This window comes from Zeus faber (assembly GCF_960531495.2).
Source record: "Zeus faber genome assembly, chromosome: 10".
Lineage (NCBI taxonomy): Eukaryota > Metazoa > Chordata > Actinopteri > Zeiformes > Zeidae > Zeus > Zeus faber.
Window position 1 is genome coordinate 3,691,853 of NC_137199.1, and position 25,229 is coordinate 3,717,081.

At 41.0% G+C, this 25,229-nt stretch overlaps 1 protein-coding gene across 1 annotated transcript in view; it reads left to right on the top strand.

Annotated features, from left to right (window-relative positions):
- LOC307235559 (mitogen-activated protein kinase kinase kinase kinase 4) overlaps positions 1–25,229 on the top strand; it is a 79,685-nt gene that overhangs the window by 49,285 nt on the left and 5,171 nt on the right. The window contains exons 19-30 of the mRNA XM_080007686.1: positions 3,455–3,525; positions 5,456–5,526; positions 8,513–8,595; positions 9,152–9,246; positions 11,148–11,232; positions 11,721–11,891; positions 12,570–12,669; positions 14,614–14,769; positions 14,943–15,086; positions 18,005–18,139; positions 18,364–18,464; positions 19,341–19,490. Of these exons, the coding sequence (XP_079863812.1) occupies positions 3,455–3,525; positions 5,456–5,526; positions 8,513–8,595; positions 9,152–9,246; positions 11,148–11,232; positions 11,721–11,891; positions 12,570–12,669; positions 14,614–14,769; positions 14,943–15,086; positions 18,005–18,139; positions 18,364–18,464; positions 19,341–19,490 (1,362 nt within the window). The remainder of the gene's footprint in view (positions 1–3,454; positions 3,526–5,455; positions 5,527–8,512; positions 8,596–9,151; positions 9,247–11,147; positions 11,233–11,720; positions 11,892–12,569; positions 12,670–14,613; positions 14,770–14,942; positions 15,087–18,004; positions 18,140–18,363; positions 18,465–19,340; positions 19,491–25,229) is intronic.

Below are 25,229 nucleotides of genomic sequence, written 5' to 3' on the forward strand. Positions count from 1 at the left end.
ATAAAATCTGTACATCTATAGGATAGAGCCGATAGAAGATGAATAAAAAGAAAACAAGGGATAATTAAGCTATGGACAGCTATTTTTAAAAATATAATAATTAAATAATGTAATATATTAATTAAAAGTCTTGGAACAAACATCTGATGATATAAAGAATCCTTAAACCTTAATATTTTATTTGAATTCAAATTAGAATTGATGGCATCGTAAGGTGTTGAAAGTAAAAAATACATTGCGAATATTCTATTTTGACAGTTAAAAGACTAGACTAAGCTATGATATAATAGCTAGCAGGAAGGCGAATTTCTCTGCTGCTGTGTTTTGGTGTAAAAGCTGAAACAGTCCTCAACTACAGTTTGGAGTTCTTCTGTCGAGCTGCAGCCATTAGCGACAGCGACTGGCAAAAGACTCATTAGTTGACCTGTAAAAAATATATAGAGTATATGTGATTTGCATGCCAGGCTTAGGTATTAACATGTCACACCGGGACGTCAGCACATATTGTGGGGGTGGGGTTTCACTTTTGGGTGTAATTACTTTTAGCCCAAAAGAAAAGAGGATGTTGTGCTGTGGTCACGTCGAGCGAGGAACTGGCGCATGCAGCTCGAGGTTGCATGGCACGTGAGCGTGCTAACCCCCTTCCTGCGTGGCAGGAAGGGGGTTAGCTGGTGTGTTTTAACGGGTAGGTTGTGTGTGTGTGTGTGTGTGTGTGTGTGTGTGTGTGTGTGTGTGTGTGTGTGTGTGTGTGCGCAATTTTGATCCGAATGCAGTCTATTAACTGTTACTCTCTCTCCCCCATTGTGATGCCCGTGCTCCCCTGCTTGGTGTTTTGCAATACAAACACAATATGCTACTAGGTGTATTTAATAAGCTAACACCGCAATTGATTTGATAGAACAGCTGCTCAGCATGGTACCATTGTGTTGTCATACAAACAGGAGGCCATATGGAGTTGATATAACAGTTAATAACTCACTACACTCTTCAGCATGTTATTATATATGGAATGACGCAACTTTAAAGAGTGGCATTATTTCTCTGCTAAAGTGGCTTTCAAGCCTTCACTTCAGTGCTGGCTACGTCGATTAAATACATCGTGTCATATTTAGTTGTTGTTTTTTTCCACCTTACGTATGTGGCAGGCACTTGGCAAAATGCTACAGACAACATGACAAACAATATCTGTCGTTTGTTTGGAAACCATCAAGGGACCTGGCCCATAGACTGATGATGACCCTTAATTTAAACGATTTCTCCAACACAGCGAGCGCTCAGCCAAATTTGATCAAATCCCTCCGTTTGAGACTCAGTCATTTAGCGTCCTCACCTTTTTCTAGCTTGACAGGGTGAGGTTGGGGGGGGGGGGGGGTGGCTGAGATACGGGAAACCGGGTGGTGTGCCTGTGTCTCAGAATGATGATGGGTATTTCCACTGCTCACTTCCTCTGTTTGTTGGGTGTGCCTTCCTGTCTGCTGAGGCTCCATGCAACCCAGGAGATGAGAGGTGAAAAGGTCACCAGCTGGCTGCTGAAAGGAAGCGCTAAAACTGGTGTTCCAAAGAGCCAAGACATAACGATTTCAAAATTGGTGGCGCTACGACAGGAAGATGGTGCTGATTCACAGAATTTAGTTTGTTTTATTTCTCAAGATTGACATTTTGGGTGTCGCTAGAGTGCAAGAATATTGAAAAGTATTCCTGGAAAGATCTCTAAATATAGCTTGGAAATTAAAATAAATGTTTTATAAGCTTTCTAAAGGCCCAGACACCAAACGTACCTTGGACCGGGTTGGAAACAGTTGTAGTTTTTGCGTTCCGTCCCACACCATTGGCACTAGTTCGGCTCATGTCAGCGGCTTTTCGGCCGATTGAGCATGTTGAGGTGAGACCGTCGGTGAGAGAGAGCTCTCTGATTGGCTGTTCAGCTAAGCGAATTAGCAAACGACACTTTTTTAAAGGGCATACACAGAAAGTACTTCCTCACTTTTCAGTTAGTTATTATGTCGTTTTTCCATTCCATAGTTGTTGTTGTTGTTATTGTTTAGTTATTGTTGGCTAGCGCAAGGTAAAAATCATCTTCTATCCACAAGGCGATTGCATAACGTTTTAACATGAAAATAGATCGTAAATCTTCTTGCTTCTTTCATTTCATTTGCTAGAAGAGGCCACTAATTGTCCAGGTGGGGGTTTCTGTCCCACGATTCACAATGTTTGCATACATACCTGAACGTGGCTTCACTCTCCCATGACATATGTCCCACAATCTCCCGTGGAATGTGTTTTTTAGCATGTAATTACAACTTGTGTATACCGTAAGGGAGGCTAGTTCACACCTCAGTTGCATATATTGCACCATCTTATGCAATGATTTCACATATTTCTTCTTAAAAGTATCAGTCGTGATAGACAAAGGGTACTTATAGCATTTAATTTCACACGAGTCAACTCGCGGTGAAGGTGGTGGAACCACCAAACACGGAGAATAGTAGAATAATCTTTACTTAAGGAACCAAGTAACATTAAACATAGAAGAAACGACGAACGTGCAACAAGACACTGGGGGAAGGGAATAAATACACAAAGGGGGTGATTACAAACAGACAACAGCTGGGTGAGACAGGAACCAGGGAGTAAGGAGGGAGACATCCAGAGGACCAAAGACAAACTGCAAGACAAGATGGAAAAGATGAGAAACACAAGAGATTATGATAGAACTGTGACATCATCGGCAAGAGCAAGCATCGGACAAGATGCTTTTCATTTCACATGACAACCATTACGCAGAGAACAGGATAGACATACACATTTCTTAGCTTTTTCCCCGCTGAAAAGGTAATTGCACCGATATTACAATTGAAGTAACGGCAAAGGTCCATCTCAGTGCCGAAAGACTCCCGAAGCTTTCCCCTGTTATCTCAAAAAGTAATACAGTAATCATACACTCATTAGCTGCAAAACCACAGGTAACAGATAGACACAGGCTGCTCGGTCGTTTAGTCCAATCTTGAGCTTTTTATTGCCTAATAGCATAATATACAAACTGAAAAACAAGGTGTTGTAAACCTGTCGCTTGCTTACCTGTTGCCAAGAAATGCAGCGTTCCCCTACCAGGGCACAATCCCAGTAGTTAGTATTTTGCCTCCAACCTGATGTTTGAACTGTAATCTCCGTCAACATGTGGAACAGGAAAGAGGTGATGTGAGGAGACGCAAGAGTCAGCCTTGGTCGCTGCTCGTTCTTTGACGTGGTTTTCGGTGTGTCTGGGCTTTAAGAGAGCTCATCAATTGCTTGTTTGAGTTTTTGGAATGCCTAATTCTAGCATCTCAGGTCGTCCGCTTCACGAGGCACGAGAACGCTGAGAAGGACCCATTTTTAAAGCAACACCTCTTCCACTTAGTTTGTCGATTGACCGAGTACTCCTCCCTGAGCGCTTATGTAAAGCGGTGTCTTCCAGGTTCCCGAACGTACTACCTCCAAGTTCTACTGCAAAGAGCTGGTGATGGGACACAAGCGTGCAGCTTCAAGGTAATGACACTAACGCGAGCTACACACACACACACACACACACACACACACACACACACACACACACGTACCAACACTAATTGGAACATCATTAATAGAAATAATGTGGACTATCATTCAAGATTTTTTATTTGTCACATACATATACATACTTTCATACATACATGCACTTGTTTATAAGGTATGACTCTATTTGTCTTTATGGAGGTCTTAAAGGGGACCTATTATGCTCCTTTTCAACAAGTTCCTATAGGTTTCTGAGGTCCCCAAAACATGGTCTTGAAGTTGTTTTCTGAAAATACCACTCAGATTATGCATTCTAGCCATTATAACATGCCTCAAACTACCTGTTCCTGATGGTCTGTTTTTGTGGGTGGCGCTTAGGCCCCTAGTTCTGTGAGCCAATGGTGGTTTGAACAGAAGTTCCGGGTTCTCTGAGCCAATGGCGTTTGAGCTTTACTCCGGATTCCGTTGTATATAGTCAGTAAACTTTCACTGATTTCACCTCATCAGTCCAGTTTCCGATCAAATTTGAAGTGGGAAATAAGCAATCGAGTTGCTGAATCCTCACTCTTCAATGTACATACACAGATCGACATGGCTATATCTTAAAGTTTGTTCCGACTTTCGTTGCCCACACCTCACCAGGAAACAAAAATATAATAAATGAAATAAATACATCTACAATAAAAAACACACAATTTTTATTGGTTTTGTTTGGAGAAACGCTTTGTTTGGAGAAACACACTGCGAATCACGTCACACAGAAGAATAATTTTTTAAATACTTACATTTCCATCATCTGCAGTTAGTATTAATTCCTATTTATTTTTAAAGATTTGTGCTGGTCTGGTCTGGCGTTTGTTATTCTCCAGGCGTGGGTGTTACTCGGATGGAGGGCGGTTCTAATTCTACTAAGGCACTAAATGACGTAGAGAGGGCTGCAAATCTGAACGGGTTGTTTCATGACATGTTTTCTGAAATAGACAGCTCACAAAGCACTGACTGGGTTGTCTTATTTCACAGTTTGTGTGTGAATAGGCCCATCAGAGACCCAAATACAGTATATGTGCAGAAGCAGTGAAAAAGTCCGTTTTTCATTATAGGTCCCCTTTAAGAAGGCCTTTTCGAGACCTCAACAGGGAAAGATAATTCAGCTCAAAATGTTTCAACCTTAACCGTCCCAGAAACCACAGGACTGCCGGGTCATACTGTCCTGACTAGCGCTTGAAGTTAAAGAGGACTCTTCTCAACCCGATGGGATATCCGACCCTGAACGACAATAATCGAATATGAGGGCTGTTTCTTAAACGGCAAGGTTGAAAACCTTGTATAACAATGTTATATTATACCTGCGAAACACAATCCCCATCGGCCACATGAAATTCCTCCTATTTCCTGGACCGTCAGGGGTGCAGGGACGTCGCTCGAGAAAAACGTTGCTTTTTTCCCTCATATGACTTAGTGGCAACAACATGGGATAAACCATGTTGACGTTGTGTACATTAGATGCGTGTTTATCGAGGTTGGGAGTACCCATGAGGCATTTTTGGAAGACTCGCTTTTATAATCAAACAGATAGAATGGACCTATTTCAAATTTTTTAAGCTGGCAACAAGCAAAGCACCAATCACTCCAAGTAGATATGAAGGGAATTGGTTGTGTTGTTAAACAGCAGCTTTGACACCGTTTCACCAGGCTTGTGCCCTGCTGGAAACGTTGGCTCGGACCATTCAAATCCATCAGCCATTACTGTCATCAAAGCAATACTCTGAAATGAACCCCGCCTCTCATTTTCTTTCTCTGTGTCGCTCTCAGTCCGCTACTCTCCTCTACTCTCTCCTCATGTTTGTCTGTGACGTTGTCCTTCACACTCTCTCACCTCCCGCTTCCCCTCTCTCTATTTACACGTCTCTCTGTCTCCATCTAGTGGAAGTCCGGTCTCGGCAGGAGACAGAGGAGTGCGCTCCGTGTTGCAGGGAGGCTGCGCTAACCATCCAGGTGGGCGCTTGTTTTTACACACACACACACACACACACACACACACACACACACACACACACACTCAGCACTTCCACCGCCTCCCTTTCACTACAAATGGCAAAAGTTTGATTTTCTCACAAAACCAGAAATGTATTTTAAAAAGCATTTAAATTGGTCATATCCAAACTCTGGCTCCAGACCTAAAACTTGGGCACAGTGCCTTTTCTAGAAAACTTCCTGGTAGGATGCAAATGCAGGTACTATGTGTTTAAATGACATTTCACTGCATTTATGTATGATAGTATGTATATGGATGTGACAAATAAACATCTTGAATCTTGAATCTAAATGGTTGCCAGGGTCCAAGACCAAGAGATCTGTCGGTTCATAATTTGAGTCTCAATAGGCATTATTTCCTATGGCTCTAAATCCTGATATGTGTAAAGCTAAGTAAACGGATACCTAATGTGAAATCTTATAAGTTTTATGCTAGAGACTTTTCCTATCAATTATGTGAAGGCCTTGTCTCTGATTTGAGCTTGGGCATTCTACTGCCATTCATTCATTTATAGACAAGTTGCACAGGATGGTGCCAGAGATATTTGTATTAATATTTTATCTGTGTCACATTATGGTCATTTCCATTACGGTCATATTACGGTAGTGTATCGTAATCTAGCAAGCCTAACGAAGCACAATGCTGCAACACTCGGTTGCCATCTTCATCACATAATTTTGCCCACGATATGCAAGTCCTAAAATCAGGTTCCACCTTTGAAAGAGTACCGTCATCATTGGATATCTGACTTTCTAATGACGTACGAAAGTCACGTTGCCTGAAACTGTCCACCAAAAGGTTGACAAAAAGAAGAAGGATGAGGAAGATATGCTGAGCTGTTTGTATTTATTTGGGGCAACGCCATGGTTTGTCAGCAGCCCAAAATGTTTTGGCCGCCGCAAATTCATGGCCTTCAAGTTTGTAGTTTGAAGCTTGTGTACGTTGACTTTCCGGTTGTATGTGATAAAAGATCTAAGACACATATATCAAAGCAAAGCATTTCAAGGGCTGTTGGTGGATTGGTGGTCTGTAGCTGTGTGTGTGTGTGTGTGTGTGTGTGTGTGTGTGTGTGTGTGTGTGTGTGTGTGTGTGTGTGTGTGTGTGTGTGTGTGTGTGTGTGTGTGTGTAATTTTTAGTTGTAGTACTGTGCTTCTAACAAGACTACCACAGATGTACATACAGACTCACACCCACGTGCACAAACACACACACCAAGCCCACCACAGATGTCCATTGCTGCAGTCGCACCCTTGCACACCCTAATAAATGCTCACATGGACTACAGCTGCTACCATCGCACGGCCCTTGCACGTCCTAAACATCGGTCACGTAAACACTAACAGGTCTGCACAGGAGCACTCTGACATACACACACACACACACAATCGCTCACCAACGGGGACACGCTTTGTAAGGAGGTTTTGGGAGGCGGCGAGTTGTGGAACACGCGGCTGAAACCTCGCCCTCTCTCACCTCTGTGTAGAGAGAGGGGAATGGGGAACAGCTCATGTATTTCAAAGCCCTCTCCTCTGTTATTCTCTCTCTCTCACTCTCTCTCTGTCCCTGTCTCTTAGAGAGAGACAGGGAGGTCTCTCTCTCTGTCTCTGGAACACGCGGCTGAAACCTTGCCCTCTCTCACCTCTGTGTAGAGAGAGGGGAATGGGGAACAACTCATGTATTTCAAAGCCCTCCCCTCTGTTATTCTCTCTCTCTCTCTCTGTCCCTCTCTGTCTCTCTAGAGAGAGACAGAGAGGGACAGAGAGAAGGGGCTTAAGGAGCAAGAGAGGCGTGAAGAATGTGTTTAGTATTTCAAAGTTACCCTCGGTGTCAAACAGGGAAGAAAATGGCTCCTCATATGTGGCCCCCTCTGAAACACACAGACACACACACACACACACACACACACACACACACAGACACACGCACATACTCTCTTTATAAATTATAAATGATAAACAGAAAATGTTTTGCAGGTAATTTGCACTGTCACAGTTTTTGCATAATCGCCTCATCGCGCTTTATTTGAAATGAGGTTTTGAGTTTATTTTTCAATTTTTTTGTTCAATAATATTTTACCATCCAAATTAAAGAGTAATTAATATAAGGTCATATTAGAAAATAAAATGTGAATTTGTTGAATTTCCATCATTTGGCATCACATCACTTGCGGCCGCCTGCGGGAGCACCGTGTGTCGATTACGCACATTTGAGTATTTTTCGAGCTTATAGAGTTTATTGTGCGTAATCACCGGGTGTCATGACATTTCACTGCATATATCTACGACCGTATGTGTATGTATGTGACAAATAATCTCTTGAACTTGAACTTGAACTTATTACACTATTATAAGTTTATCCTATGACAGCGGCATACAATTATTAAATGGTTAATTGGAATTATTTATATTTATTCGCCACCTAAAATATCATGATTGTCACGACCATAACATTTTGTAAGGATCATAAAATTTTATTTTTAGCAGCACTCTTTATGCTGCGTTGTTTTTGTTAAGGCAGTCCTTTACCAAGGCCCAGAAAATGTTTTATTGTTGTATATATATATATATATAGAATATATATATATATATATATTGTATTTCATTCATTTATTTTGGTGTATTTGGGCTATTTGTATATATTTGATAATTTTATTTTCATTTTTTTTTTAATTTTAATTCACTTTTTTATTCTATTTTATTGTATTATTATTTTTATATTATTATTAGAGTGTAACGTACGATGCATCACTATAACAAATTCCCCTCATATGTAAATGTATGATTCTGATTCTGTTTCTGCTAACGTTTGTTTTGATGATGCATATGCCTGAATATACTGGATATAATATATTCAGAGATACATCCCATGTGATTCGGTGATATACGATTCAGTGATATACTCATACTCATACTTGTGTGTTTCTTTGTATGTGTATTATGTATGTAGGTTACTTTAAACTGGAGAGTCCTTTGCTACAGCACCGTTCACAACAGCCAAGGAAGTCACAGGACAGCTCAACAGGTGGACAGGTACGTTTGGTTTGATTTGTATTGCTCTGCTTGCATTTTTTTCATCTATCTATCTATCTATCTATCTATCTATCTATCTATCTATCTATCTATCTATCTATCTATCTATCTATCTATCTGTCTATCTGTCTGTCTGTCTGTCTGTCTGTCTGTCTGTCTGTCTGTCTGTCTGTCTGTCTGTCTGTCTATCTATCTATCTGTCTGTCTGTCTGTCTGTCTGTCTATCTATCTATCTATCTATCTATCTATCTATCTATCTATCTATCTATCTATCTATCTATCTATCTATCTATCTATCTATCTATCTATCTATCTATCTATCTATCTATCTATCTATCTATCTATCTATGGCGGACCAAGGGGGCGTGACCGCTGCAGCTCAGCTGCTGCAGTCCCAGGATGAGAGCCTGCACCGCCTGTCTGCAGCAGCGGCCTGACCACGCCCCCTTGGCCTGCCACACTGTCTATCGATCTATCGATCCGTCTATCTTTCCATCCATCTATCCATCTATCTATATCTATCTATCTATCCATCTATCTAATACTGTACCTGCAGGCTGTGAAGGCTGGTGTGGGGCGGCACAACAAGGCCACGGAATACTCCTCCTCTAGCGATGACCTCGGCAGCAGCGACGAAGAAGAGAGGAACAGGTGGGTTGACATCAAGAGGAGGGGTATCGTAACATGAAACCACAACAGAACATGAACAGAGTGAAAATATACAGTTAATTAAGCTTAACTAAACTCGTAAATCTTTTGACTCCTTTCCTTTGAACTCTTTACATCGCATAATAGCATTAGTATCTGAGCATTACTTGGTACCACAAGGCTATTCCAAGTACAATGTCCAACAACTATAAAAAAAAACCCTTGTATCCAAAGTGAAAGTGAACTATAGTTAGGTCATTCTCATGGAACCAGCATAAAACATGTCCGAAATTAATTGATACACATATTCATAATTAATTTCTATTTTAACACAAATATTTCACATTCTCTGTGAATATGTGTATCAATTCATTTTTGATGTTTTATGGTGTGTTTCATGGGAATGATCCCGCTAGAGAACTAGCAGGGGAAAAAAACAAACACGTAACCATGTCTTCTTGTCAGGTGCAATCACATTCCTTCATGAGTTTTTTCCTTCCAATGGTCATACTGCACCGAATACGACCAGAGTCAGAGTGACCAAATTAACTTCCAAACCCCGACCTTGTTAAATTGTGGATCCGTGGCTTTTCTCTTTTATGCTGTACCCTCATTCTTTTGTCACAATCTGTCCTGTTTTTTCGTCACAAAAGCTCCGTCATTCAGCTTTGAAGCAGCTTTTAGACTCTCAGGCCCAAGAATGAGATCTCACCAATAGGGGTGAAGCTTTCTACGGTTTATCTTTGACTGTGTGTCAAACCAAATCTGCAAGCACTTTGTAGAAGTTTTTTTCGTTTTTCAAGCAACACACTTGTGAAGCATTACTCATGTTTTATTTCAACAAAAAGAGAACTTACGTTGGAATTGCAAAAAACGATACAGGGAGTAAGAGACATATTTCAAGCTCAACTAGCCCTCATTTTGGATTCTTTTAGAATTTGTATTTCATCTCTTTCGTTACGGACCCCAGGCATTTTTCAGATATTGAAATCTCGCTGTCTTATTGGGTCAAAACAAAGCTTCTATAAAGTACAGGTTATGTTTCAAGTTTATTTTATCAAATGCACAACAACACAGCCAGAAGCAGCACTCTCACCACGACAGGCAACGAAATGCTTGGACTTTGAGCTTACTTCAACAATGCAAGCGAAGCATCAAATAAGTCTAGAGTTAAAAAAAACAAAACGTGTTGTATTGTCAGATCCTGTCAGCACAGGAAAAAAACATCAGTCAGGAATCAAAGGGTCCAGCCAAGTTTCCACAAAACCACTCGACCACAGTTCTCAATGTCCCATTGGAAATGCAATAAGCTCGCCCTCCAATGAGCAGCCGCACGGCTGAAAAGAGGAAGCCTGGTTTTGAGCCTCCTCTTTGGGAGACCAGGAATCTTGCTCGCTACCCCATTTCTTCCACTGCCACTGCAGCTTTCCATGTGCTGCTCCAGGCAACGCCAAAGAAAATAATAATCCTGGTAGCTCCCCACCCAGATGGAAAACTGTCCAACATCAATGTTATGTCCATTCATGTTTTTCATTCTGAAAAAAGCAGAAAAAAAAGTGTTGTTTTGTTGACAAAGCCTTCTGGTTGTTATGGCAACAATCAAGTCAAATTAAATCAAATTTTCATATTCATATGAACAGGTTATATGAGGTTTTTTTTCTCTTCAATTTTTGATGCTGTCAGTCATTGAAGACAGACCTGTTACAGTACCCAATTATTTTTATAAAGCAATTGCGTGAAACACACACCTCAGACGCCCGGCAATAACAGGTTATTGAAAATGTTATCGGTAAGCAGTGAAGAGTTTTCAAGGATAAATGATTTTAATGACACATGTGGGTTTATAGTGGAAAAGCAGGAGGCTCTGTGTTGAAGCCTGCGCCATGCCTGGTGTGCATTTCTAGGTCCGCCATGTCCAATGGGAAAGGAAAGCATTTCCGAGGGATCCCTGACGGCATCATACTGCAACCTCACCACAACCTCAACCAGGTATAGAGTGTGTACACTGTACATGCATGACATCATTTTATTTTTCTTCATTTTTGAAATGATGCCATTGGTGCCATTTCTTTCCCTCCAATTGTAACTCTCCTTAGGACCCCTGCAATCCAGGGTTGAACCACTAGAGGGGGCTATGCTGATTTTCAGCTGCTGCAATAGCTGGCAGATGATCAAAAAATAATTACAAATTAATTTATTAGACATTTGCTTATGCTACTTTGCACATTGCTCATATTATATTTCATATACTATTCTATTTTGCATTTCACTCAAAATAACTACACTGTATATTATATAATACCTATTTTTATTTTGATTGTACATATTGGTGAATTTAGTGGACTTCCTGTACTTTGTGGTTCCCACTGAGCTGTTGCAACACCCAAATGTCCCCCACTGGGGATAAATAAACTAGTATCATGTGTTATCTCATGAGCGTGTGTGCACCCATGTGTGTGTGTGCCCGCCTCCTGTAGATGGCCAGACAGGGTTCAGACGACACATACCTGCTACCCGACCTGCTTCAGAAGACCTCCTCCTCCTCCTCCAATCCTACTCATGATGCACGGGGCCAGCAGCAAAGAGCGCAGGAGCTCAACTACTCACAGTCCCCGACAGCACAGCGATCCCCTCAGCACCAAGAAAATGTATGTTTTTCGAAGAAAGATACACGGAGACAGAGAGATACCCTTATAGCCTTTAATCTTTTTTTTTGTTGTTGTTTTTTGGGGGTTTTTTTTTGTTTTGTTTTTTCAAACAAAATATTCTATTCCGTCCTCATGCTCTACTACAGTGGCTGCACTTTGCTACTTCATGTGAACATTTTCCAAAATAACTGCAGAACTTACATTTCATCATAAGAGGGCGCCAGGAGTATGCAGAATTATTTTGCAACCTTTGCAAACTTAAATGTATATACAGTATGTACAGTGTATAAATGTATGTATAATGGTGTACGAATACAACCGATTTCTCAAGATTAGATGGAAGAATATTTTGACTCAACATGTTACATTAAACTATTCCAAATACTCCCTCTGACTTCCTTGTCCAGAGAATGGAATAGGAATGAGTATGGGAGGGAGTGGGATGGTTCAAAAACCCTTTGAGGAATCAGTAAGGGAGGCCAAGATACTTTGCATAAATGTGGCCCAACTTTTCTCAAGTGGATATAGAAAGGTGGGAAAGGGAACACGCTGCCTGATCTTAAAGGTATTGCGTATGTATTGCATGTTGTGTATTTTTCTGCTGGCATATTGTACACACAATTATGATAATGATGAAGACAATATTTTGTTTTGCTCTTTTTTCCATGTATCCGTTAGATGGTCATTAGCCCCACCACTAAAAACACCTGCTCCTCTTCCTCCTTCATGCCCTTCATCGATCCCAGACTCCTCCAGATATCACCGCCCCAGAGCCCAAGTGAGCACACCTACAATTACACGTACACACACACACACACACACACACACACACACACACACACACACACACACACACACACACACACACTTATATTGAGCAGACTTAGTAGACCAAATAACTTAACATATTTTAATAGGCACAACAAAGACAAGCACTTTGGCAAAACATTTCCATTTACATAAGTTGAACATTTACATAAGTAGGATCAGAGGATGTGGAATAATACATTTTCATGATCCTCACAGGGGACATTTGACAATTTCAAGTGTATATCATACCTGCTCATATTAAAAATCCAATCCCAAAAAAATCCAAGGGTCTATACCATATGTTAATGTTGAACTGTGACATCAGACTACAGCTCTAGCTTTGGAATAAAAATGTATAATAATTTCAGAGTTGTGTGAATACACAACTCTGAAATGATTATACATTTTTATAAAGGTTTACTCCGGGTGCTCCGCTTTTCCCCCATCCCAAAGACAAAGGTCACGTTAGGATCCACCCTCCTGCCTGCTGCTCCTAAATAGGGGTGGGTGAAATGCAGAGGAGGTTTCTTCTTCTTCTTTTCAGCCTAATTCAAATGGTGATTCTCATCATAAATAAGTATTCCTTGAACAAACTTGCAAAACACTTTACGGTTGAGAAATGTACCACTCTGCAGCTGCTCACGGTTCAACAGGGCAAACGTTCAGAGTTCAGAATGCGTGATTCTGGCCTGATTTTCCACTCACGACAGGTTTTTGGCATTTGCCGAGCAAAGCCCCAGAATGGAGGAAAATCAAAGCGTGCTCTTGTGAGCGAGGAGCGTGTGGTGTGAACTGCTCACAACGCAATCGGACTGCTCGCTGAGCGCTCGCAGATGCTGGCAAGTAGCAAGCAGGTTTAATATCAGGTCATGTTGGGATCTAGTTGAGAGTGACACAACCAGCTACAGCCAAAGAGAGCAGACACAGAGTGAGGGGAGACGGGAGTAAATTCTGCTTTTATTCGATTTTTTACAGTGATCAAGAATCATGAAAAATAAATAATCCTGTCCCGCGCATGGTATTGCGTCATTTCTGGTGTCACTTGTTGTGTGTGCTTTCATGAAAAAACTTTTTTTTTTTGGTCCTCCTGGTAAAAGATCTTGTAATGTGTGACTCCCTGTCACCAATCAGTCTTATAGTGTGAAACCACAATGACTTAAAGATTCCCAATCACAAAGCAGAAAGTTGTGCAGTGTGAACAGTACAGCAATCTGATGACTTTGAAAGTCGTGTAGTGTGCCCATGACAGCAAAATAAATAACCTCTTGAAAAAATTGCATAACTAGTCTTGCCATCCGTCCCTTAAAATAGAGATTTGTCCTTGTTAGAGAAACATAAAATGACGTGTTTAGCCTTATCATGAACAACTACGCAGTGGTCCAGGCGTCCATTTTCCAAGGATCAGGACATTGAGAGCGTATCTGCCCTCGTTTTGGCCTGCGCACTGCTCATTTGCATAAAGTTGAAATCTGCTCAACTTCTCCTGTCGTCATGAAGCTGTAAGATTGTCGCGATCTCGCTAAAAGAACCGATTTTCAGAATTGCAAAACAATCAATAAAACAGCCATTTATTTTGCTATAATATATAAAGACCATCTAACAATATTGTTTTTTAAGGCCTAAACATTTGCCCCATTGGACTGCATTTTAGCACAGAGAGAATCTGTAGCAGAGCGGTAAGTATCTCCATAGTAAAGCAAAAATGTGCCCTGAACAGTTACAAATGAAGCCATTCTTTAATCTTCACTCTTACATTTTGTGATCAGAATATGATGATCACTTAATTTCAAGACAACTCAAACCTTACCTCAGACCTTTTTGTCATGTATCAAAGTATGTGGCTTTGTGTGAGCTGCAGGGTTTATTAACTCACCCTGACATTTATTCAACCTGACTGTGACACTGTGTATAGCGAGCAACAAGCCCGAGCCAATCAGGAGAGAGAACCACAGGAAGGGCTCCGTAGTGAACGTGAACCCAACCAACATCCGACCGCAAAGCGACACGCCGGAAATCCGCAAGTACAAGAAGAAGTTCAACACAGAGGTCCTCTGCGCTGGCCTTTGGGGTTTGTAGTTCATTTTTAAATGCTCCTTTGTTTGGATAGTTGTAGTTTGTTGTATGTTAGTTCCTGATTCAGTTAAACATCTATTGTCTTTCATCTCTCCCTTTACTTAACAAAAGACTTTCCTGGATGGATGATTTTATTTTATTTTTCATGTTGTATCTGTCCTGTCACAGGTGTGAATCTGTTAGTAGGGACCGAGAGTGGCCTGTGGCTGCTGGACCGCAGCGGCCAGGGGAAAGTCTACTCCCTGATCAGCCGTCGCAGGTTCCAGCAGATGGACGTCCTGGAGGGACTCAATGTCCTCATCACCATATCAGGTGGGAATGGCAGTATTGCAGTTACAGTAGGAGCCACTTGAAGAGGGCTGTCCCAGCCGGTTGACAGCCGAATTGCAACCAGTTTCCAGCCAAGCACCAGGCAGCTCCCAGCTGGCTGCCAACTGGCTGGAATTTCCCCTCCCTCTCATGTGTCCTTACAGGGCGTGTTTAATTAACTATGAACATGCCCATTCGATTGCTGTGTGTCACAAGATGAGATGCCGCTAACCTCACAAAAACACAATCACATTTCAGAGAGAGATTTAAAATTTAAATTGATAAAAGATTTATATGTAACAGTCTTTGGCCGCTTGATTCCAAAATGAGGGTTTTTGAACTATCAAATCTTTATTTTACTTAAAATAATTGTGAAATATCACAACAAATGTATGCATTTGAGCCTCTCTGTTGGAGAAACTGTAACCCCATCAACCCCCCCCCCCAACCTCCCATTTAATAGATTGATTTTCCTAATTCCAAAAACCAACAATGGCACAATAAAATTTAAAAAAATCTATCAATAAAGGTAAATCAAATAAAATTAGCACCAGGGATATATTATTATCATTTGTATAAACCTTATAGAGACTAAACAGTATATGGGTCCTTCTGAACAATGAAGATTGTTTCACTATTGATACAGTGTGAACTCCATGGTTTACTTCACAGATTTGTTTCCAACTATTAAATAAATCACCAACTATGAATTAAAAATTATTAAGAATTATTAAGAAGACCTGTATGATAGTAAACTGGATATTTGATCCCCCCCTCTACAGAGAGGGGGAATACAGAGGGCAAACAATTGGTGAGTCGGAATTTTTCACCTCTCAGTGAAAAAGCGGTTGATTGCTCCATTGGAATGTGGAGATTTTCTTCAGTGGGGCTGCGTTTGCATATGTACAGGTTAGATGTGAGGGCTTACAGACCTGTTGGGTGACACGATGATCGGCCAATAAGTGCAAACAAAGGGATGGCCCAAGACTTTACCTGCAGTCTGCTTTGATAGTCACTCAAAAAAGGGGTAGAGACAAGTACTGTACCCTTCTGTGAAGTTTTAGACTGGGAGGCTCCGATACAAATGATTATTAAATAAAAAAGAAAGTAGGAAGCAATTGGTAAAACAACAAAAACATGGAATAAACAATAAAGGGTGATGCAGCAATATGGATAAAAATGATCTCATACAATCAATAGTCATAATGCACAAATGGTCAATTACACTTGTGTGTGTGCGCCTGCGTTAGCTGTTGTTCTGAAAGGCAACGGGGATCGATAGATACTAATAATATACTTTAAATTAGTATTGCCATAGAGTAGTAATAAAAAATAATAATAACTTATATGGTGCGCATACGGCACACTGAAGGAAAACATTTTTTATATATATTTATATATATATATATATATATATATATATATATATATATATATATATTTATATTTATATTTATATAAATATATAATAGTATATGTATTAAATAATACAGTTTTATATATGACATAATTATATAACACATATATCATATACTTATATATATACATACTATATATATTACGTATTTATTCCCACTCCTGTTAGCCTCAAATAGGGGTGGGAATCACCTGGGCCTCACAATACGACGCTGTGTTTTCGCACCTAACAGTTCTAACAGGGGACTCCCTGGGGGGAACTAGGAACTGGGTATGTCCTGAGAACTAGATACCGTCAAGGGCTTTTCTTCTGGTTATATTCACACTGGAACACTTGTATTTACTCCTTAACTTTCACTAATTTCACCTTACCAGTCCACTAAAAAAATTCTGAACAAATTTGAGGCGAGAAATAATCAATCCAGTTGCTTAATCGTCACTCATATTAGATCTACAATATATAATTTAAAAGTTTGTTCCCTCTTTCGGAGAGCACCGGCTCGCTAACTCTGCTCTTTTCTGTTTCATTCAATAAACTTGGTAAAATTTAATCAATACATTTATAGTAAAAATCCTTTCTATTTTATTATTTGTCGTGTTTTTAATTACCACTGAGTGTATGTGGGCTGAGCGAGCGATGCGAGCGAGCGATGCGACTCGACCGGCAGACTCAGTCCGAGGAACCGTGGTCTTAGGTCTAGATCCATCACCGGCACTTACATCACCGAAGGTTCCTCTCGCGCCGGTTAGTCCCTGCCTGGGAGTAGGAGCAAAAGGAGTTGCTCAAAACTGAGTTTTAAGAACAACGATCGTTCTTACAGTAGTTCCCGCAGTGAGGTCACAATAAAAGGGACGGTTCCTCTAAAAAAGTCCTAGGAACTATGAAAAAGTTCCTGCGGTGCGAAAATGCACAATATGGCAAGTTTTTCCATACATTTTGTATTGCAATTATATTTGTTGCGATATTTCACAATTATTTTATGTAAAATTTCATTGTAAATTCGACCTTATAATCTTCAACTGTATACTTCTTAGCTTCTTTTCTTTTCTGAGTCCATTACTTATTTTTATTTTGTATTTATATATATTGTTATGAACTGCATCGCATTCCTCACTAAGCTAGCGTACGACGGGAATTTCTCCCCTCGGGGGGATTGATAAAGTACTTTCTTATCTTGTATCATATTATCACAAGTAGAATTTACTGGCACCTTCATGTACATATTGTGTATACACTGGTAGGGGAAAAACTTGTGATCTTAAACATGTATTAAAATATTATTTCGCGTGATGTATGCACATAAAAGGGACACATGTCATGCACACAGAGGTGAAGTGGAGAATGGAAGCAGATTGTCAGTCTTTTTTTACTGTCTACACTTGAAAGGTCCAATCCCTGGTGCATAATGGGAAATCAGGACCAGTAATATGAATGAATACTGCGCTTCCCCTTGTCTGTCGGGCTTCCATTGAGGCTCCGTTGGGCTCTCTCCATACTTCCATAGGTAAAAAGAACAAGCTGCGCCTGTACTATCTGTCGTGGTTGAGGAACAAGATCCTCCATAATGACCCAGAAGTGGAAAAGAGACAGGGCTGGACCTCAGTAGGCGACTTGGAGGGCTGCGTGCACTACAAAGTGGGTGAGTATGGACCACCGAGCACTCTACAAATAGGACACCACCTTTTGAAGTCTAATAACGACCAGGAGGAAATAAGTCGATTTTGTTCAGGCACCTCGTGGGATTCTTATCTTATCACCACTGCAAAAATGCAACATTTCACTAGTTAGTCATACAACATAATTTGGCGGCACACTGCATCTTCGTGTTTGGGTTCTGAATGTTGTTTTTTTTTGCTTTGTCAGTGCGCTACGAGAAGATCAAGTTCCTGGTGATCGCGCTGAAGAATGCAGTGGAGGTCTACGCCTGGGCTCCCAAACCCTACCACAAATTCATGGCCTTCAAGGTTTGCTTACTTATCTTTCTTTGTTTATTCTCTCACACAGTGTTTCATGGTCGAAGTTTTGATTCCAATCATAAGCTCGTGGCCTTTGAGGTGGTTTTGTGAGACAAAGTCATGCTTTGATACATTAGATGACCTAAGATGATAGTTGGTAAATGTGTGTTATCAAACCAAAAACAGCACCAACAGCTTAGCCTGATTGGTGGGAGATACAATTTTGTTAAATGCATTGCTAAAAGCTCTCTCGTCATTCACTGTGCGGTTTGGGAGCGTTAAACTACCACCTTCTGTTTAAAACCTCCCCTGTTGGTTGTACTGTATTACTGTTTTTCCATTGTCTAACTGTCCTTGTCCTACCTCTGTATCTAGGACAAACCTTTGATAGAGACACTGAAAATCTATTAGGGTCACTTCAACTCTGTCTTCCTCTCTCTCGTCTTTCTCTCTCTCATTATTCTGTCCCTTCATCTCTCCCTCTTTCTCACGAACTTGCACCTAGCCAAAGAAAACACCCACACTGATACAGAAAGCCTCAGCCACACACACACAAACAAACACACACACACACACCCACACACACACAGACACACACACACACACACATACACACTCACACACACAAACACATGCGCGCCATAATCAGAGCCATGTCCCATTTCTTCACCTCCTTGGTGGCCTGGGATACTTTATTTTCACTCTGTGCATCATACCACCCTCTCTCCTCTCCTCTTTAAGGTTTTACCTTGTTTGCTAAGTACCGTATGTATGTATGTATGTATGTATGTATGTCTGTATGTATGTATATATGTATGTATGTATGTATGTATGTATGTATATATGTATGTATGTATGTATGTATGTGTTTGTATGTCTGTCCAGTCTTTCAGCTCCCTGCCCCAGAAACCCCTCTCCGTTGACCTGACCGTGGAGGAAGGTCAAAGGCTGAAAGTGATCTATGGCTCATTGTCAGGCTTCCATGCCATCGATGTGGACTCTGGAACACCATACGACCTCTACCTACCCACTCATGTAAGATCTGGTTTGGGCTTTTTAGCATTTATGTGCCTTTTGAGCAACCTTATATCTCTAAGGTATATATATATATATATATATATATACCTTATATAGTATATATATATATATATTTCTGTATAAATATATATATAAATTTATACAGAAATACAAAAACCTAGCCAAAGAAAACACAACCACTGACACAAAAAGTGTGGGTATATACAGTATGTGTATATATATATATATAAATAGAGAAATATAATAAAGATAATTAAATATAAATAGTCAGTTGCAACTGACCTTTGGTGCTGCACCTTTACATAAGCTGTACTCTTAAGGACACGATTTAAAATGGGCGTAATACTTTCGTCTGTCCTGAAGGGTCAAAAGCAGACCTTTTCAGGCTAAGAAACTGTTGTTTTTTGAGTTGTAAACTGAAATATTTGAATGTTCTCTAATGAAACACATCAATCCTAATATTGACATTTCGTCACAAAGGTGATCAAATCACCTCTGCCGGTTGAAACCAGCCCAAAGAGTGCAGAGAGGGTGCTGACAAGGATTAGTACTTTTAGTGGTTCTCTACGTCACAAATGTGACAGTGACTGGTGTTTAGGGTCTCAAGCAGGCCATGGTCATTTCATTTGTTAGATTTTGAAGGTGCAGGTTGTAAGCTTTCAACTGATGTGTGATATATTGAAATCTTAAAATATTTGAAGAGCAATGGGTGACTAACTCCATAACTCCGTTTTGAAAATAGGTTTATAGATTGAAAATAAACAATTTACGGAACTCGCACAAATTAAATTTATCATAGATTGAAAACAAGCATGTGTCTGTTGACAATGACGCTGTGTTGTGCTTTGTTTATGGGTGGGTTTTCAAACGAAACTCTGGAGCAACAGCCAATGAAACCAAAGATGCAAATCAATAACCACGGCCACACAATGCGCCGCAGACCGAGACACAGGGACGAAAACAAGCTTATTCTGGTGACAAACTATATGTTTTTGTGATCCTAAAATTGATGGTTGTTATATTGAGTGGGTTCTTCAACATTTAAGCTTTCGTAATCTGAAAAAAAACAATTGTATTTTTGGAAAAAAAAACGTTGATGTTGATTTGCGGGACTTCATGTTTGCCGCCTTGTTCCCCTTTTCACCAGACGCTGTCACAAATTGTCTAAATTTACTTAAGAACAGAAGAACGCTCCTCGACCGCTCTGCATTTTTTTTTTAATTGTGCAGTGGGTGGAGTGAAATTACTTGTTAAAGGGCAACTTGCATGTTAGCATACCCAGTGATTTAATGTGTGGAGAAAGTATGTAGCAATTCAATTTAAGAATTATTTTCTCTTTTGCTTTACTTGGAGTTACAGCTCAACCCTGGATTTTTGTATTGCAAACAGGACAGAGCTACAATGCAATTACTGTACATTCTGCCCGTGAATTTAAACGTGACATCACAAAGATGAAACAGGACAGAGCTAGGGCTACTAGTGAATGGCAACTTGGCAAGTAGAAGAAGTTCAGCGCAATGTTTAGAGTGTGTTTTTATTTGAGATTTATTTCCGAGTTTTCTACTCGTACATAACTGAAAGGGAGCGCTCTCGCTGCGCCCCTGCTCTGTCGCAGAGAGACGCTTAGAAAAAGACAGTGTTCATTCTAATTCAGTGTTAAGTTAATTCCATCACTTTCATTTCACCATCTGATTCCTCACGTGAGTGTCCCTCCTCCCCCTCAAATGGCAGCAGGTGTCAATCACCACTCCTCATTCCTTCCTACTCTCTTCCCCTTCCCTCCCACTCATCCTTTCTGCCTTGTGGGCACGGGTGGGCACGTGGGCAGGTGGAGCTCACAGCTGCCCGAGCTGACTCATGTTCACATCAACATTCTATATTATCTCTCATGTCGTTCCATGCTGTCCCATGTCCTTCACACTCATTTGAAATCAACTGCTGTGATGAATCGAAGGAGGGGACCCGTATGCTGTTAAAGTCCAATGATATTAATAGTCAGAGAGGAAGACAAATATGAGTTTTGTGTAAATACTGCATCTACCAATATTTGAGAGTTCTGTATGTAAATGGCCATTTTTTACTATTTTTTTTCTACAGTGATACAATTATGGGCTTGCCATTTTTCAGAGTTTCTTATTTTCCACACAGAAAATGTGTTGGGTATTCTTTTAATCCCTGATAACAATGATTAGATAGTAACATGAGATGCAAATTTGAATCATTTGCTACTTACACAGATTTACAGATTTCCTTATGGCCTCTTTATGTGATGTGATGTGATGTCTATAACAATCCGACTTCCAATCTGTTGTCAACGATTTATGCAAGTTTGAAAATCTGTTTTTCCCTCTCCAATCGACACTTTATTGGACAGGGCCCAGGACACGCACACTTACGAGGGCCTCAAACACACTTGCGTTTTTGATCAGCGACCTGCCTCTTTTATCTGATTGGCTAAGCAACCATAATGTGACATTGACGAGGGCCACTGCTGTTAGGCTCGAGTCGCTCGGGAGAGGAAAGCGGCGGCGCTCTATACAGAGGAATATGCTGTCGAGGATTTCAAGTGACGTGCTCCAAGCGATAATGTTTGGTGAAGGCGCCTGGTGTTTGGGAGCACTGGAGGGCAGATATTTGAATCGGCTGCTGTGTTGCGATTCGGCCCGGTAGATACTTATCGTATAGGAACCAGTGCCATAGTGGTACCGGGTTTCGGTATCAAACCCAAACGTGCATGATCATGTTTTGATTCAGACTGTGCACAAAGAGGAGGCGCTATTCACAGATGGGTCCGTTGTCAATGTGTTTGACTGAGAGAGAGAGAGAGGGTGGAGAAAGGAGGGGCTGAGCGAAATGATGCACTGCACGCAGCTCTAAAATGAAATATGATTTTTCCCATTTTAAATAGTAAAAAAAATAGAAAATCTATACGTGGTGGTCAATGTTGATATTGTGGCAGGCCGCCACAAATAAATCCATGTATGGGAAACACTGTGTATGCCAGGCTCCCGATAACACTGACCACAGCACTGACTCTCTATGGGCGCCGTGTTCTGTCAGCCCACTGGTCCTAAATTGGGAGGATGGGTAAAATGCGGAGGAGAAGTAATTCCTCTTCTTCTACGAATGACATGTGTACCAGTGGCATGTTGTGTTCGCAATATGTCAATAAGCAGACCACATGTCGGTTTTAAAGCGGACCACTCAGACCACCTCCCCACCTCCACCTCTCGGTTACATTTTCTGAGGGCTTTTAAGTTTGCTTGTAGCGTTCACACGTGGCACACTTTTCGGTTGAATCGCACACTTTTCAGTTGAATCACAAGTCCACCACTGAAGTTGGCCGAAATGACCCAAGCTTGACCAACACCCTGAAAGACGCTTCCCACTGGTGGAGGTCAGAAGGAGACAGTCCTACTGTGTTGGTAGATAGACTTGAGCTCAGTTCAGCCTCCAATGATGGTGGTCGTCAAGATTGTAGTCAAATTGTTTCACATTTAAAGGGACATTCCCTATGTGTCCACTCATCATCAAGACGCAAGGTGTGTGCGTACATAACTCATTTTTGAGATGCCTTGTCTCTTATTGCTCTCTTTGACCCACTCACTTCCAGTCTGTAGTGGTCTCTGTTGTAGTGTTAATACCTCATTTCATATTTAATATTTAATAATTCATATTTAATAATTAATTCCTGTCTCGTTGGGGCACCACAACTTTTTATCAAGGGACCTAATGAAACTTGCTTTAAACAAATCAATCATTAAGCATAATTAATGAGTCTCATAACCTAAAGTGTGCAGTCCTTCTCGTTCAGAGATCTCTCCTTAACTACTTGAAGCTAAACATCACAAGATAACAACCTTAAGAATACATTTAAAGCACTTATTTATAGCTACATTTCTTGGCAAGGAAAGTAAAATAAAGAAATGGTCAATAAAGAATCTCTCTCTCTCTCTCTCTCCCCCCTCCTATCAGTTCACCTTTGTTGGTTTTCACCTCCACTTTTCCTTTTTTTTCTCATCCGCATTGTCTTCCATCTCTCTCTGGCTCTCGCTCTCTCTCTCTCTCTGAGTGCCCCAGCCATACTAAATGTGTGCTAGTTATTTGGCGTCAGTGAGGGGGAGTTAGTAAGGGAGAGAGAAACGGAGGTAGATAGAGAGGGAGGGGGGGGATATGAAGAGAGGAAAAAACTAAAAATACATCCCTCCTGTCCTCCTTCTCTCAACTAGCCATGGTAAATGTGTGTGTGTGTGTGTGTGTGTGTGTGTGTATAAACGTCCTGACCTGTTCTTGTGCTTTTTTTCTGTTTTTTTCCTATCTCTTGTATATTAAGGCAGGCTGGGCTCACAGCTGCCTTCTACACCCGTGCCTTACACCGCTGCCGCATCCAACGTTCTGCACTCGTCTTACAGCTTTCACACCTTTTTCTCCGCTCACCATACACAGTTACAGAGGGCTTTTTCTCACACGCACAAACACTCTCTCACTCATGGGTCCACTGTTTGAACGCTTTAGTTTTTAATTATATTACACCCACACTTTTACTGGGTTTCTTATTCTCCCACACACCTTTTTGTCCCACTTGCTCACAAACTCACTCATCCTATCTCTCTCTCTCTCTCTCTCTCTCTCTCTGTCTCTCTCTCTCTCTCTCTCCCTCTCCCTCTCTCTCTCGCGCTCTCCCTCTCTCTCTCTCGCGCTCTCTGCCTTTTTTCTCCTTTTCGCTCTCAAGCAGACACACACACACTCATTCACAGGCTTTTGCCATCACTTTCACTTGCAAAACCACTTCAACACCCTTAACTGCGCACACACACCGCACACTAACACACACAAACCAACACACACCTCGTGCCAGCCGACTATGTTATGATGCTGATTCCAAGGCAACGGATTAAAATTGCATTGCGTCTCTGGATGCCTGTTTTGATGCTCAGGATCGTGGTAGCACACACGCCGGTAAAGTATGATTGACTCAATACACACGGACACACGGACACACAGACACACGGACAACAGTAGTTAATGGAGTGATATACTGTGATTCCCCTCTGGGGATTTTCTACAGACATTAGTTGGTGCGATGCTCACAGAACTGTTTTGTTTCGCATTTCTGGAGAAAATTTCTGTATCAGTGAAAGCTTTTTTTATTAATTAATGTGTGCAGAGAGTTCCTTGGTGTGCTTCTAAAATGTGACACTTACTAAGATATAGGAGTGTGAGCGCTGTTTACGCCAACCAACCAAATTGTTTAGGTATATGTAGGCATGCCTGTTTTGTCTGTTTGTCTCTGTTTGACCTCTTTCAGGGCTCCGGACTGCGACCATTTAGTCACATTTTGCGACCATTTTTGGGGACAGTATTACTACATTTTATAACCAGGAGGAACTTGTGTGACTTGCAAATATTCTGACCATTTTCTTTTTGTTTTTTTAATCATCATCATATATGATGTGAAATACTAGGAGGGAGCGAGAATTGGTGTGGGCTGTCAACATTGGCCAAAATCATGTTCCTTCTGAAACACACTTATCACCTGGTCCCCGGGCGCGTCCACGTATGCTGCCCACTGCTCCTGGCTGTGGCCCCAGAGGAAGGACAAGCCAGCATGGGTTAAACGCAGAGGCCTCTTTTCACCAGCCACCATCCAAAGCGTGTGGTGTGCTGTGTGACAATTAAAGATTGTTCTTCTTTTATTTTGCTCCTTCTGCTCTTTATCCTTTGTTGTGAGATTTT